The 14,560-nt window shown below is 44.7% G+C and overlaps 1 protein-coding gene across 1 annotated transcript; it reads right to left on the reverse strand.

The window, feature by feature from the left end:
* Positions 1-212: 212 nt before the first annotated feature.
* Positions 213-13,461, reverse strand: Klhdc2 (kelch domain containing 2). Its single transcript, XM_006985432.2, has 13 exons — positions 13,041-13,461; positions 9,806-9,885; positions 8,478-8,595; positions 6,155-6,270; positions 5,792-5,873; positions 5,333-5,416; positions 4,752-4,832; positions 4,617-4,675; positions 3,392-3,501; positions 2,956-3,028; positions 1,476-1,563; positions 634-686; positions 213-522 (listed from the first exon to the last, which is right to left on the reverse strand). The coding sequence occupies exons 1-13, from the start codon at positions 13,191-13,193 to the stop codon at positions 399-401; spliced, it is 1,221 nt and encodes a 406-aa protein (XP_006985494.1). The 5' UTR covers positions 13,194-13,461; the 3' UTR covers positions 213-398.
* Positions 13,462-14,560: the final 1,099 nt, after the last annotated feature.

A 14,560-nucleotide genomic window follows, 5' to 3' on the forward strand; every position in this document is an offset into this window, starting at 1 on the left:
TGATAGCATGCTTTTAATCCTAGCACTTGAGAGCTGGGGGCTGGAGTATTAATGATTCAAGACCAGGTTACATAAGTGAAAGACTAAAAATGTAGCATTTTCTACATTACATCCAAATTATCAAAAGATAAATGTATATTATACCTATTCTTGGTATATAAAAAGCCAATGCAGTGGGTTTTTTTTTTTTAACTTTAACAATGGACAAGTACTGGTGTTAAATACATTTATTGTAAACTTTAGACACAAAAATAGGTTCTCTAGGCCATTCACATGCACATAAAACCCAGAAAGCTGCAAACTACAACAATGAATATAATTATACAATGGATGCCACTCTGTGACAAATACAGGGTTGTTTTCCATGCAAGCAGATCAGACTTATTATCTGTGAAGCCTTATGACCCAGAAGTGTTGTTACTGCCGAACCTCTGATTAACACTGTGAAGGAGGTGTTTTGGAAGGCAGCTCCATGAGTTGGCTAGCATTTCTTTAAAGCAAATGACTGCTTCAAGGCTTAGCCTAAAAGTGGACAAGGAAAGAGAAAAATAATTTTACATTAACTTGAATGAAGATTCATTATTGCCTTTAAATAACCATCTACCTGGTACCAAGTACCTGGTAAGAACTTACCGTACAAGAGATTTTGGTTGAACTGAAAATATAAGTACTTCATTACTGTGTGCCTGGAAAAAAGGAAGAGTGTGTTAAAATGCAAGTGCTGAAAGTAGGCTGGTGTGGTACACTCCTGTGAGCCCAGCTCTCGGAGGCAAAGACAGGACTGCAGCAGCTCTGAGCCCAGCTAGTGCAGGAGCTGTACCCAGAGCTGGCTTAATAGATACTACAGCTCGGTGCTGAAGTGCTACTTAGCATTTAGTCCTTGTGTTCAGAAAAGGAGGGTCTGAGAAAGAGATGGCTCAGTTGTCTGCTCTTTCAGAGGACCTGAGTTCAGTTGCCAGTACCAACATGGGGCTGCTGTTCACAACCACAACCACCTGCAACCCAGCTCTAGGGGGATGTAATACCCTCTTCTGGTCTCCATGAGAACTGCATGCATATGGCACATAGACATACATGCAGGCAAAACAACCATCACACTTTTTTTTTTAAAAAGTAACAAACAGCCATGCAGTTGTGGTGCACACTTTTATTCCCAGCACTCAGGAGGCAGAAGCAGATGGATCTCTTGAGTTCAAGGCCAGCCTGGTCTACAGAGAGGAGTTCCTGGTCTACAGAGAGGGCTACACAGAGAAACCCTGTCTGGAAAAGTCATAAATAAATAAGCCCAGCAAGGTTCATCTGCTAAAGGCTCTTGTCACCTTGGATGACAACCTGAGTTGGATTCCCAAGACCCACATCATGTTAGGGCAGCATTAACTACAAGTATTGTCCTCCTCCCATGGCACATATGCACATGTGCCTGCACACACAAACATGATATATTCCCATAAATACGTGCAGTGAAATGTACTTACAGCTCTATGGTGGACCAGCAGATTGTTTGCACAACCACCAAAAACAATGACTTCTCCTTCATCGCTTGCACAAGCTGTATGCCATAACCTGCACATAAAACAAAGTTTGAGCCAGGCGGTGGTGGCACACATCTTTAATCCCAACTCTTGGGAGGCAGAGGCAGGTGGATCTCTGAGTTCAAGACCAGCCTGGTCTGCAGAGTGAGTTCTAGGATAGTCAGGGCTACACTTAAGAAACCTTGTCTCTGAAAAACCAAAAAAAGCTTTAGTTCAATGTAACTCAAAAGTCCAAGCTGATTACTTTAACTACATTGTAGAGCTAGTGATAGAAAGACAGAGATTTTGCCAGGTGGTGGTGGGCATGCCTTTAATCCCAGCACTCAGGAGGCAGAGCCAGGTGGATCTGTGAGTTAGAGGCCAGCCTGGTCTACAGGGTGAGATCCAGGACAGGCACCAAAAGCTACACATAGAAACCCTGTCTCGAAAAAAACACACACACACAAAAGGAGAGATTTCAAAGTGGTTCAGACCAAATATAGTAAGAAATCCAATCTCAAGGAAAAGCTTTGCATAAGGCTGGTGTTGTACACCTTGAATCGGAGCACACTAGAAGTGGAGGTAAGTAGATCTCTAAATCTGAGGCCAATCTGATCTACATAATGAGTTCAGGCCAGCCAGGGACACATAGTGAGGAATTTTAACCAAATAATCAAGGTCTTTGTTAGCAATGAAAGTCTTATGCATAGGGGCTAAGCAGTGGCAGGGTGAGCTGGCCTCGCACTCAGTGTCTCAAAAGACTGAAATTACTAAAGCTTTCCAAGCTGGGTAATTAATTCTGTGAAACGGTCATTTCTGCCAAAAGTCTAAGCAGAATAACTGACTATACTTGAGTTTGGGGGGAAAAAATGGAGAATGGCATACTTAAATTCACTTTAAATAACAATGCTAAGTATATAACTGCCTATAGCAATTCCTTTGGAGACTAAAAATGTCCCATCAGTATTTAAAAAGGAAAAAAAAATAACTATTTTAGAGTGTCTCATGTAGCCCAGAGCCCTTGATCTCCTGATCCTCCTCCTGGCTTCTAAGGGCTGGGATTACATGTATGTGTCTCCTCATACAGCCTTTTTTTTTTCTGCCTTTAAAAACAGTTGTACTTAATCTTGAATAATGCTACTACAAACTTGTGAACAATTCTTGGTTTGATTCCCGCCCCCCCCCCATGTATGTGCTTGAAAATTTTAAGGCATTAAAATTCCTATATGAAGTGTTCTTCATATAGATGGGGAGAAAGCAAGCTCTGGACACTTAGGTAATGTTGGTTGGTCTTTTGGGAAGTATGACATGAAACCTTAATGAGCACCAGATTTTCCTAAGCATGTTGGATAAAATTAGCCAAAACATCTTCAGTTCTTACCAGTTCTGTACACTCATGGGACTAATTAATTGTAAGAAATTATACCTTTCAGGTAGTTCATACCTTGGCTTTTCAGTATAAGGATGATTAAACTGAATCCATTCATTTTTACTGATGCAGTAAGTCCAGGCGTCACCTGATTAAACAAAGAAAAAGCTATGAAGTATGTTCATCCTGTCAGCGTGCCACATACAGGGCACAGCTTTAACAAGAAGCATATCAAGTCAATCCTAGTCCCTGTCCTCTGTGGTTACAGAAGTAAGGCTGCTGCTTGTACAACCTTTCAGCAGGAATTTGAAGGGTTCCAAGCCATTTTTTTTTTAACCAAGCAGCATGGACTTAGTCCTAATATGTACAATTATAAGGTGTTATAGGGTCAACATGAAGTCATCCTGAAAGGGTACAGCCAGGACTCAATTTCAGTGACTCGTATACATAGTAGTATACTGCTACTGAGTGATTATGACACATGATGATAATATATATCGAAAGGACTCACTTAGTGGCTGTTTTTCAGTGGTAAATCCTCCAAAAAGAAAAAGATGATCGGAAGAGACTGGTGTCAGTGAGTGCCAGGATCGACCAACGGGGCATATGCCTTGTGGAATTCTAAAAAGAACATCTGAGTTAGAATATCTGTGGTTAGAGTCTGGGAGATAACTCAGTCAATCAAGTGCCAGAGAACCCGAGTTCTATCCACAAAACTCGCACATTATTTCAAAGGGGGGCAGGCTGGATGCATGCTTGCAATTCCGTTGCTAGGGAGCTGAACCCCTGGAGTATGCTGGCAAATCCCAAGCCAGCGAGAGACTATGTTTCAAAAGGAAAAACAGATTCACACTCAGAATCCCAGCACTTGGGAGGTTGAGGCAGAAGACTTCCACAAGTTTGAAGAGAGCCCAGGCTAAGTTCATGCTAACCTGTACTGCAGTGTAAGACCCCGTCACAAGAACGACACCCCAAAATTAAAAAGGTGAACAGCACCGAGTACAGAACGACTATTCTTAGTCTTCACACGTATGCATCATCAACCTTATACACAAAAGTCTGTGTTTAGAGCAAACACCACAGAAATGCTGAGGATTTCTTTAAAAATGTACATGGATTATTATAAAAAGAAAACTTAGGCTTCCTGACGTCTCAGGAAGTGGCTTAACAGGGAGACTGCCATGAAAACATGAGGACATTCAGATCCCAGCACCTACATAAGTAACATGTTACCTAGTGCGTGTAGTGGCATGCGTGGGCTTAGAAGGCCACAATGAGATCCTCTAAGCAAGCAGGCTAGCCAGCTCTATTGGCAAGCTCTGGGTTTAGCTGAGAGACCCCTTCCTCAATGAACACAGGAGACAATGTTTGAAGACCCCTGATGTCAGCTCTGGACCTATACATACCTGCACACATGACATGCACCCACACAAACATACATCATGTATGCACATCTTATATCCAGACACATGCTTAAGAAAAAGAAACCTCTCAGTATGAACTACATACTTATACTGAACTGTTCTTTGAAGACAGAGTCAACTTTAGAATTTCTTTTCAGCAAACATGCTGAACCAGGCCCATAGTTAGGGAAACTGGAAATAAAAATAAAAGTCCTTCCTTAAGGACCCAGTAATCATGTTTATTTAAACCCCAATTACAGAAACTGGAAGCACGTTCATTACATACTCTAGAGAATGGGGTAGGGTCTGAAATGCACAGAAGGTAATACCTACAATTCACTCCACTCCCATGTGTCCAGGTTAAGACAGTGGAGATCATTCATTCTAGCATCCTAAAAAAAGAGTAAGTGAGCAGTTAGCATTTGAAGGATCCAAAAGCAAGTCGCTCAGAACGGTTTCTGTACTCACTCGGTATCTGCCGCCAAACACAAAGCCCTTGTTTCCAACAGTCGCACAGGCGTGGGCAGCACGGGGGGAAGGTGCTTTACCCTGTTAAAAAGGCAGAAAAGCGGCTTCATAAAATGAACTTTATAAACAGAGGGAAAGTATCAGTCTTTTCTGAATATCAGACAACAAGAATATGCCAGATACTCAGGCGTTTAAAGGCCAAAGTACAGACTTATCGACAGCAACAGTATTAAAAGCTAATACCACAACTGAACATTTTAGTATTTCCGAAACTTACTGGATGAACTAGTTAGTATGTCATAGTTGCTTAAAAAAAGACTGGCACATTGTATAGTGTCTTTGAAAGGAAAGAAACTGATCTGTAGTAACTTTCAACTAAAGCTCGATTAGTTACTAGCAGATGAAGGTAAAACACAGACTCTGTGTATCTGCTGAACTTCTGAAGTTTGTACTCCTTGGAGAGCAAAAAAGCTACAGACCGTCTCATTCCAGAAAACAACCAGAATGAACTGTCAGTTTCAGACCCTCCCGACTCTGGTGTACCCTCTTCTCTAAGTACACTTCATTCTTCGGGAACTCACGGTGGTGATGGGCTGGCTCCAGGCAAACGTTTCAGTATCTAATATATGTACATGATCATTCCATCCTCTTGGATGACTTGAATTCTGCAGAAAAAAAGATTCTGTTACTTTACAAATACTGTTTATTAAATTATATTACCCTTGCTTGCCCAGTTTATTAACAAGTAAAATGAATAAAACTACTGGTGAATGTAAGTGATTTCAGAGTGGCAAGACGACTCGGCTGGTGAAGTGCCTGATGCCCTAGTGTGAATCCCCAGATCCCACATGGTGGGAGGAGAACCGATTCCCGCAAGCTGTCCTCTGACTTCAAGACACTGTGTCACTTGCACTATGGCGTGCACTCACACACAATAAAATTCCAAACTGGAATAAAAACTTCAGAAAGTAAATAAAAACAAAATAGAATATATTTTTAACATACTAAATAGGCCATGTGCAACATGAAACTTCACTTACCCAAAAAGATGTTTCATCAAATTCAAAAGTTCCCAATACTTTATCTTCAGGTAAATATCCATACCCTCCAAAAAATATTAACCTGTTTGATATTAAACCAAAACATAAAAGATTTAAGTTATCTGTAAGCTAAGTCAGAGGATATTTTAAATCTTGAAATATGGAATGAGTTGAGTACAACTAAGTATATGGAAATACTATTCAAAGAATAGTGCTTAACATGACAACTAGCTGCTAGTTAAATGAGCTCGTGTATTCGTTTACTATGGGATGTGCTCCATGCTTATGTAGAATGCTGACGGGGTACTTACAGGGTGACTAAATTCTGCACAAAAGGCCAACCCTACAGAGCTTCTAACGTACTTGTTTTTATAGACCCAGACACCAAGTTTGTCCTTGGATGATGGAGGAATTCCTTGGCAATCAATTCTTTCCCACTGTAACACTCTGTCTGCAGATCTTGAATCCAGCATGTAGAACTGTCAGAAGCAATGATTTCAGTTAGTTTTGGTTCTGGAGAAAACTCAGTATTGACATTTGTTTTTAACTGTATTCTGTGATGAAGGTGCATCTAATTCAGGGCTGAGTCTGACTGCAGACTGGCTGCCACACTGGCCTGGGTCAAGATTATGAATTTACAACAGAATGTAAATTAAAGTTTTTGGGTTTTTTAAAATTTTATTTATTTCTATTTTATGTATGAGTGCTCTGCATGTATACCTGCAGGCCAGAAGAGAGCATCAGATCCTGTTGTAGATGGTTGTGAGCCACCATGTGGGTGCTGGGAATTGAATTCAGGACCTCTGGAAGAGCAGCCAGTGCTCTTGACCTCTGAGCCATCTCTCCAGCCCCCAGAATATAAATTTCTTAAATCAATAACACTTTAAAAATGTTCAGCTGCTTTTGTTTTCATTAGCTACACTTCTATGACAAAAGAATTGGATATGGGGTCCTTTGTATCTTGGCACAAGCTCCGTATGTTGCCTTAACTTTGGATAAGCAGCTTGAATTTTGCTAATTTGTTTGTTCATTTACAGCAAGACCATGTTACCAAAACAAAAACAAAAACAAAAACTAGGCTCTTCAACTTAACATGTCTTCCTGCCTAATTAATTATAAAAGATCAATCAATACTTAAAAGGTTAAACACTCGAGAGTTGGCTGGATGACTGAGTGGTTTAGAGCACTGGCTGCTCTTCCAGAGAACCTGGGTTTGATTCCCAGCACTCACATGGCAGCTCACAACTGTTCCGGGGGATCTCATACCCTCTTCTGGCCTCCATGGGCACCAGACACACATGTTGTGCAAAGACACACACACAAGCAAGACACTCACACATAAAAATAAATCTTTAAAGATAAACTTAAAAAAAAAAAGTTTAAATCCTAAGGACTCAAATCGAGGTAACAGAACACACACACCTCACCTTTCTGAGACACCTAAGTTTCCTTCTGGTCAAATGTAAAACCCTGAACTATAGCAGTGTTACTAACTATTATAAAACTGAACTACAGCAGTGTTAGTAACTATTAATCACTCTGCTCCCCAACCCCTGGAAACGAGCTGCACTCCTCCCTAAGCCTTTTCAGGTCGAATCCACGCATTTTCCTGCCATATCTGCATCTGTTTATCTAAGGAAAGAAAGGATGGTCTGGAGCTTCAGTGACACATGGTGCTCCTCCATGCACCCAAACCACAACGCCACCTGACATTTCCACCAAGAGAACGGACCTGCAAGTCCACTCTGACTTCTGACTGCTCAGCTGAAACAGCTGAGTAAACACTTGTTCCACACCATCCTACAGACCCAACAGAGCTGCTACTGTGCACCAGGCTCCATCTCACCACAGAAGGCCCAGACTGCAGTCATTTAGTCATTTAGTCAGGTGTCTCTTCTGGAACGTGAGCTCCTGAACTCAGGAACTGCATCGTTCATCCCTACTGTCTCCAATGTCCAACTCTACTCTGCATAGAAAATGCTTACTAAGTCGCAAAGTAAATGAGTTAATAGTTTACCTATAACTGTTTCATGCCTTGCTGAAACTTCATCTGTCTTTTACTGTCCTGAAAAGAACAGCTGACATCTTTTTCCCTATTTGGATCAAAATCAAAGCAGCATGCATCTTAGGGCAACATTAGAGGAGTATTACTATTTACTTCTTTCTTTCTTTTTGGTTTTTCACAGGATTTCTCTGTGTGGCCCTAGCTGTCCTGGAATCGATTTGTAGACCAGGCTGACCTCAAAAACTCACAGAGATACACCTGCCTCTGCCTCCCCAGTGCTGGGATTAAAGGCATGTGCCACCTAGCTACTTTTTTTTTTTTTAGTATTAATTTATTCCTATGACTCTGAGTTCACCTTTACTGTTTACTATACATCCTTTGTCTGTAACCGTCTTTGAAAATGCTTTCTAGTTAACATTCACCTACCACTCAGAGTTGTCGAAAGGACAGGCAATTGAGAGCACCAAGCAAAACCACCTAGGAAGTGACTACACACAGGCTGCTAACATTGTTTGACAAAGGCCTAGTACAGACTGGTAGAGAAAATCCTACAATACACATTTATACCACACTCAAGTACACACTTAGAGTGCACAAGTGTAAGCCCAACTCTAGAAATCTGAGGTTGAAAATGAGGAAGGAGAAAACCGCTTCAAACCACATTCCTTAGAAAACACTAACCTTATTTGTATTGCCCCTGGAATGGTGTCCTCCAAATAAGTACAGCACCCTGTCTACACACACAGCACAGCTGCCAGACATGGAAGGAGGAACGTCACCTTCAGTGTTGATTTTTTTCCTAAAAGGGGGAGAGTTAGATAAGTTTCCCAGAGGGTAAGAAACACAAGGCTTACTAACTTATATCCCACAGTAAGAGAAAAGAAGGCTGACAATATCTAGGGTCTTCTAGCTACAAGATAACCCAAGGAATCAGCTTCCCCATTTTAAACCTGTCCCGACTGCCTAACAGGCAGAAGGAAAGGCTCTGAAAGCCTTTTCTCAGACCGTTGGCTTTTTATTTATATGGTCTTAACTGACTGGAGGTCTGTGTTTTCCGCTGATTTGTGTGTATGTCTGGGCACAGCTGTGTCACAGCACACTATGGGGGTCTGCACATGGCAGGTGCAGAAGACTTGCTCCGGCTACCATGTGGGCTTGATGGCAATCACCTACTTGCTGAGCCATCTCCATGGCCCCAGTGTGTTTCTAAGTAGGCCGAGAAACCAAAAGGAAAACGCCAGCATTATTAGTGCTGACAGATAATCCAACAGATTTTTTTTTTAAAGTCACCTTTTAGTGACTTAAATAAACCCCTATGTAATACTGCCAGGTATGAAGTCCTGGCTGGCCCAGAACTCACAGAAATCTGCCTGTTTTCTCCTCTCTTAAGTGCTAGAATTAAATGAATGTGCCACCATGCCCAGCTGTAGAGATTCACAAAACTAATAGTTCACCTCAGGTCTTCTGATTACATCATCAGTTATTGTTACTTTATCTTTGCTTAGCTTGAAGTAGGTTTAAATTCTTAATCTTTTTTGTTGTTGTAGTTTTCAAGACAGGGTTTCTCTGTGTAGTTTTGGTGCCTGTCCTGGATCTCGCTCTGTAGACCAGGCTGGCCTCAAACTCACAGGGATCCTCCTGGCTCTGCCTCCCTAGTGCTGGGATTAAAGGCGTGTGGCACCGCTGCCCGGACTATTTTTATTTTTAAATAGATCTTTTTTTTTCCTTTTTCTCCAATTGAAAAGTCAAGCGGGGCGGGTGGTGGCACACGCCTTTAATCCCAGCACTCAGGAGGCAGAGTCAGGCAAATCTCTATGAGTTTGAGGCCAGCCTGGTCTACAAAGCAAGGTCATGCACCAAAACTACACTGGGAATCCCTATCTCAAAAAACAAACAAACAAACAAACAAACAAACAAACAAAGCACACACCCCCTCGTGGGTTTTCAATTTCCTCTGCAACCTTATTTGAAGTTTGTAAGCCCCACCTCCCGCCCTAATATCCAGTTACCATCTTCCAGTCTCCATGTTGTAGATCCAAAGTTCTTCTCTGGGTAGATAAAAGTCATATAATCCTCTCACTTGATTACTCTAGGAAGAACAAGAAAGATTGCAAATATAAATAACTGCCATTATTTTTAACTTATTGCTAATGTGTTGGGACGTGTAGTGATGTGGTCATTGGACCTTGTGCCACAGTGCTCATTTAGAGGTCAGAGGACAACTGTGTGAGTGGGTTCTCTCCTTCCACCTTTACGTGGGTTCTGGGGATCGAACTCAGGTCATCAGGCTTGTGCAGTGAGATTTTTACCCCTGAGCCATCTCCTTGCCCCAGTAACTGATATTTTCAAGAGGCATCTTATGGGGTTTGTATCTATCTTTCCTGAGATACTATTTATGAACGTGATCATATAAAATTAAGTTTTGTGTGCTTACGAAATGCAGTCTTCCAAGACCCAGCTACGTACAGTAATGCTGAGTGCAGACAGATCTTCAGTCCAACTTTTCATACAACTCTTGCAAATAGTACAAGGGCCCCTCCCTGGGGAGTCCCTAAGGCAATGGCTCTCAGCGTTCCTAAGGCTGCGACCCTTTAATACAGGTCCTCATGGTGTGGTGACCCCAACCATCAAATTATTCTTGTTGCCTCTTCATAACTGTAATTGTACTGCTGTTGTGAACTGTGATGTAAACATCTGAATGGTCTTAGATGAGCCCTGAGAGTCTTTGGACCCCCAAGGGGGTGGAGACCCATCAGCTGAAAACTACTGCCCTAAGGTCTGCTGTATCCCAGCAGACCAGGCTACACACCTGATTCCGGTGGCCTGACTGGATGACTTACGTGCCCCGCCCACATTAACATGGTGTTCTAGCCAAGCTTTCCTTTCACCCCCTCAATCTGAGGGAAAAACTACAAAGATGCAAATACTGAGTCTTTCCTTGTTCCATTCTACTCTATGTCCCTTCAGGTTTTAACAAAGACCAAGTTTACTGTATGTCCTCAAATTTCCTTTGTAACCCTAACAGAAAACTTATTAGAAGACTTCAAAACATAAATGATCTGCGTAGGGTTATTTAACAAGCAGTGGTGAAGCCAGGGATCTTCCATTCTAGTGAGGATTGCCTGACGGCATTCCTGGATCCTCTCTGGCAATAACAACTGCACTTCACTGAAAAAGAGTCAGGGCCCCAAACCCTTGAATGTTATCATATAGTAACCGAGCAGCTAGCCATGGAACTCTTCTTTTCCTACCAGAGTGCCAAGAGAAGTAAAGGTCAACATTAGAAAGCAAACAGTGGGCTGGCCAGCCTGGCTTGGGGTGTGTGTGTGTGTGTGTGTGTGTGTGTGTGTGTGTGTGTGTGTGTACGTACGTATGTACGTACGTACTGCTGACCACTAGGAAAGAAGCCAGTTTATTACCTCTGATATATCACCAAGGCTTCCTGTGCCTATTCTGAGTTAGGGTTACAACCAAAGACATGTACAAGTTGCCAGGAGTGATGGCACACACCTTAAATCCCAGCACTGGAGGCAAAGGCAGATGGATTTCTGGGAGTTTGAGGCCAGTCTGGTCTACCTAGCAACTTACAGGCCAGCCAGGGCTGGAGACCTGGCTTTGTTTGTTTGGAGGAGAGCAGGTTCTGTATCACCTGCTTCACTGCCAGCCACTCTGCCCCTCTCCTTAATTTCAAGGCATCGAGGACCTTAGAAACCCACCACCAGAAGATTTCCACTCTCACAACTTCCCAACACACTATGGAAGAGTCTCGTGTCAACACTTGGGTGACCGAAACAGAAGATCAAGAGTTCAAGGACAAACTCTATGACACCATGGCTCAACGCTCATTTTTTAACAACACAATTATGAATGACATAGTTTAGCCTGAAGTGTGATTGACCAAGAGGCCTACCTTCCTCAAAGAGAACTTACATTTTTGAAGAGATTAATTTTATGTGTGTAACTTTTGCCTGCATGACTGACTGTGCACTCCCTGGGTGCAGTGCCAAAAAAGGCCAGAGGAGGGTTCCGATCCCCGGGACTGGAGTTACAGACAGTTGGGAGCTGCTAGGTGGGTGTTAAGACTCCAACCTAGAAATCTGGCCCGTGCTCTCAACCATTCAGCCACCTTTCCACCCCCAGAATTTACGTTTTAATAATGCGCCCTACTTCTGAAGTTCTCAACACCAACCTCTAAAAACCTAGTCCCTGGAAGCTGGAGACAACGTGATACATTAATTGGGACGAGCAAAAGAACTAATGGTTAGACCAAATGAAGTTATCAGGACAGTTATCTCAAAAATGGCCAACTGTGATCAGGTCACCAGTACCATAAGCTAAACTGTTACTAAGTCCCTAAGCAAACACTCCCAAAACAGCACGGGTGCAGAGAACTGGATTTCAAGCCAATACCAAGGGTCAGGTCATTTTAACATTAAAACAATATTCATAGTTTTGTGGTTCAAATGGACCAAATGAGTGTGAACCAAACGAAATCCAAGAACTACAGCGTATCGTGGAGTTCTAAAACCAGTACAATAGAACCGGTTAGCACCGTTTTAAACAGGAGACAACACAGAGCGGTATTCCCCACCTCGGGGCACAACACGCAGTGCAAATGAGACTCCAAACAGATACCTGGTCACAAAGGCCAAAGAACTGCACTCCAATTACCTATGATGCTGGGGACTCGTTCGTTACTGGTGGAATTTTTTCCTTTAATTTTCGTAGTAGGGCCTTCTGAGGAGCAAGCCTTCCTCAGCTGAAACTTGTTAAGAAAAACGGCCCTGCGTTCATACAGTAGGCTGGTGGACATCAGCACGGGGGTCGTTACAGCTTCGGGGAGGTTGAGTAAGCGAGTCCTGGGGCTCTGGTTCACACAGTGGGCAAACAATTACAATATCCGTCGGCTAACTGGCCCCGGCTCGGGATGCTAAAAGCCTTCGCGGGTGAACCGGGCCAAAGGTATGAGTGAGTGACTCCTCGCACAACCTCGCCTCCGCCCTTTTCCATAACTTGGGCCACAGTCACCCGCTACTCAACCCACATAACAGAGCCTGGCTCTGATCGCTCCAAAGACAACAAGGCGGGGGTGGAGGGGCAGGCTGACGCCTAAGTCCAAGAGAGCGGTGACGACAGCCCGGGCGCCTGGAGTCCACCGAGGCAGGGAAGGGGGATGCTCTCCGGAGCGACCCGGAGCCGCAGCCATCGCCCACCGCCCGCGGAGCCCGCCCCGCCCCCGCTGACCTTGTAGCCGCCCCAGACGAACATGTGGCGCCCATCGCTGACGGCGACGTGGCCGCTGCGCTCGGCCGGGCAGGCCAGCTCCATGGCCTCGTAGCTCTCGAAGGCCGGGCCTGGCAGGTCGTCCGCTCGAGCATCCTCGTGGCCATCAGCCATCTTGAGGCCGCAGGGCTGGGCGCCCCGGGAGCGCTCCGGCCCCGCCGGCGGGAGACAAAGGAAAAGCGGAGCCGCGGACCGCGGCGCGCAGCCGGCGCTGGCGAGCCGCCTCTGCCGCGCTGCGCCTCCACCTCCCGGCCGAGCGCGCGCGGGGCGGCGGCGGCGGCTGCGGGCCTCGCGGGGGAACCGCGGTGCCACCCGGACGGACCCCGGGCTCGGAGCGGGAGAGCGGCCGCCACGGCTCGCACTCGCAGCCCGCCCCGCCTCCCTCCGGCCGCTCGGGGCCTTGTTTACGCCTCCGCCGGAAGTCGTCCGCCGCCGCTGCCCGCGCGCTCCGGAAGCGCCACCCCCACCGCCCACCCCCCGCGCGTGGGTCCTCCAGTGGTCCGTTCCTCCCACCTCCCGCGGTGGAAGGCGGAGACGGTTCCTAAGCCACAAAACCGACAGACCACGCCTGGGGAAGAAGGCGAACCCCAGCCTCACAATGTGGGCTTCTAAGGAGGCCAAGTGAAAAATGACGAGTTATTTAAACCCGATTCCTCGCCTATAAAATAAGGCTGGGTTGGGAAACACTTCGGGTTCCTCATCTAAACGGTGTCTGTCAGGGCTCCTCGTCTTTTTCTTTCCTCTCTTCATTTTGGGACTGTCACGAAGAGCAATATACACTGGGGGGGGGGGGACCAACAACAACAAAAAGCTTTTCTCTGTGACACTCCCCCAGCTGCGGCAGATGCGCTTGCTGAAACTCAGAATTGAGGGCCTGGACTGCTTATTCCAGCACTTGGGAAACGGAGGCAGGAAGAGCCAGAGATCATTCTCGGAAAATTTGAGGACAGCCTGAGCTACGTGAGACCCTGTCTGAAACAAAACACCAACAGCACTCCCGAGACTGATCTCTTTGAGATCAAGGCCAGCCAGATCAACGTGCTGGATTGGCCCTCACTTGAGTGACCGTCGTTTTAGTTCATTCAAATCGACTGTCGTATATAAAGCTAATTTATTATGTACAGAATACCCTTATAAATGTTCGTCTGTTTTGTTTGTTTGTTTGTTTGTTGTCTTGAGATCAACTGCTGCATCCCTGCCTTTATTTTAGAAGTTTGGGATTACCAGCATGTCCTATCATACCTGGCATACATGTTCATCCTTCTTACAGGCTTACATCCGTACAGCACAGTGAAACACTTTTTACTGTTTAACAACAGCCATTATTTCTACCCTCTCCAACAAAGACCCAGACCAGGTATGTGAGACTTGCTTCTGAAAATGTGGGGAGCTACACCTAGCTGGAGAACCCCCAAGGGTCTCCTGCTTTGGGGGCCTTTCAGAGATGGCCCTTCCGACAGAATATTTTTAGACTGTGAGAA

The sequence above is a fragment of the Peromyscus maniculatus genome, chromosome 14, assembly GCF_049852395.1.
Source record: "Peromyscus maniculatus bairdii isolate BWxNUB_F1_BW_parent chromosome 14, HU_Pman_BW_mat_3.1, whole genome shotgun sequence".
Lineage (NCBI taxonomy): Eukaryota > Metazoa > Chordata > Mammalia > Rodentia > Cricetidae > Peromyscus > Peromyscus maniculatus.

Bases quoted from the DNA above. Each gene is read 5' to 3' on its own strand.
- Klhdc2 (XM_006985432.2), bottom strand. From the start codon at position 13,193: ATGGCTGATGGCCACGAGGATGCTCGAGCGGACGACCTGCCAGGCCCG. The intron at 4,676-4,751 runs GTGAGTACAGAA...CTCTTTTTTTAG, and splicing joins TGTTTGGCGGCAGATACCGA to GATGCTAGAATGAATGATCT. The intron at 3,029-3,391 runs GTGAGTCCTTTC...TTGTTTAATCAG, and splicing joins CACTGAAAAACAGCCACTAA to GTGACGCCTGGACTTACTGC.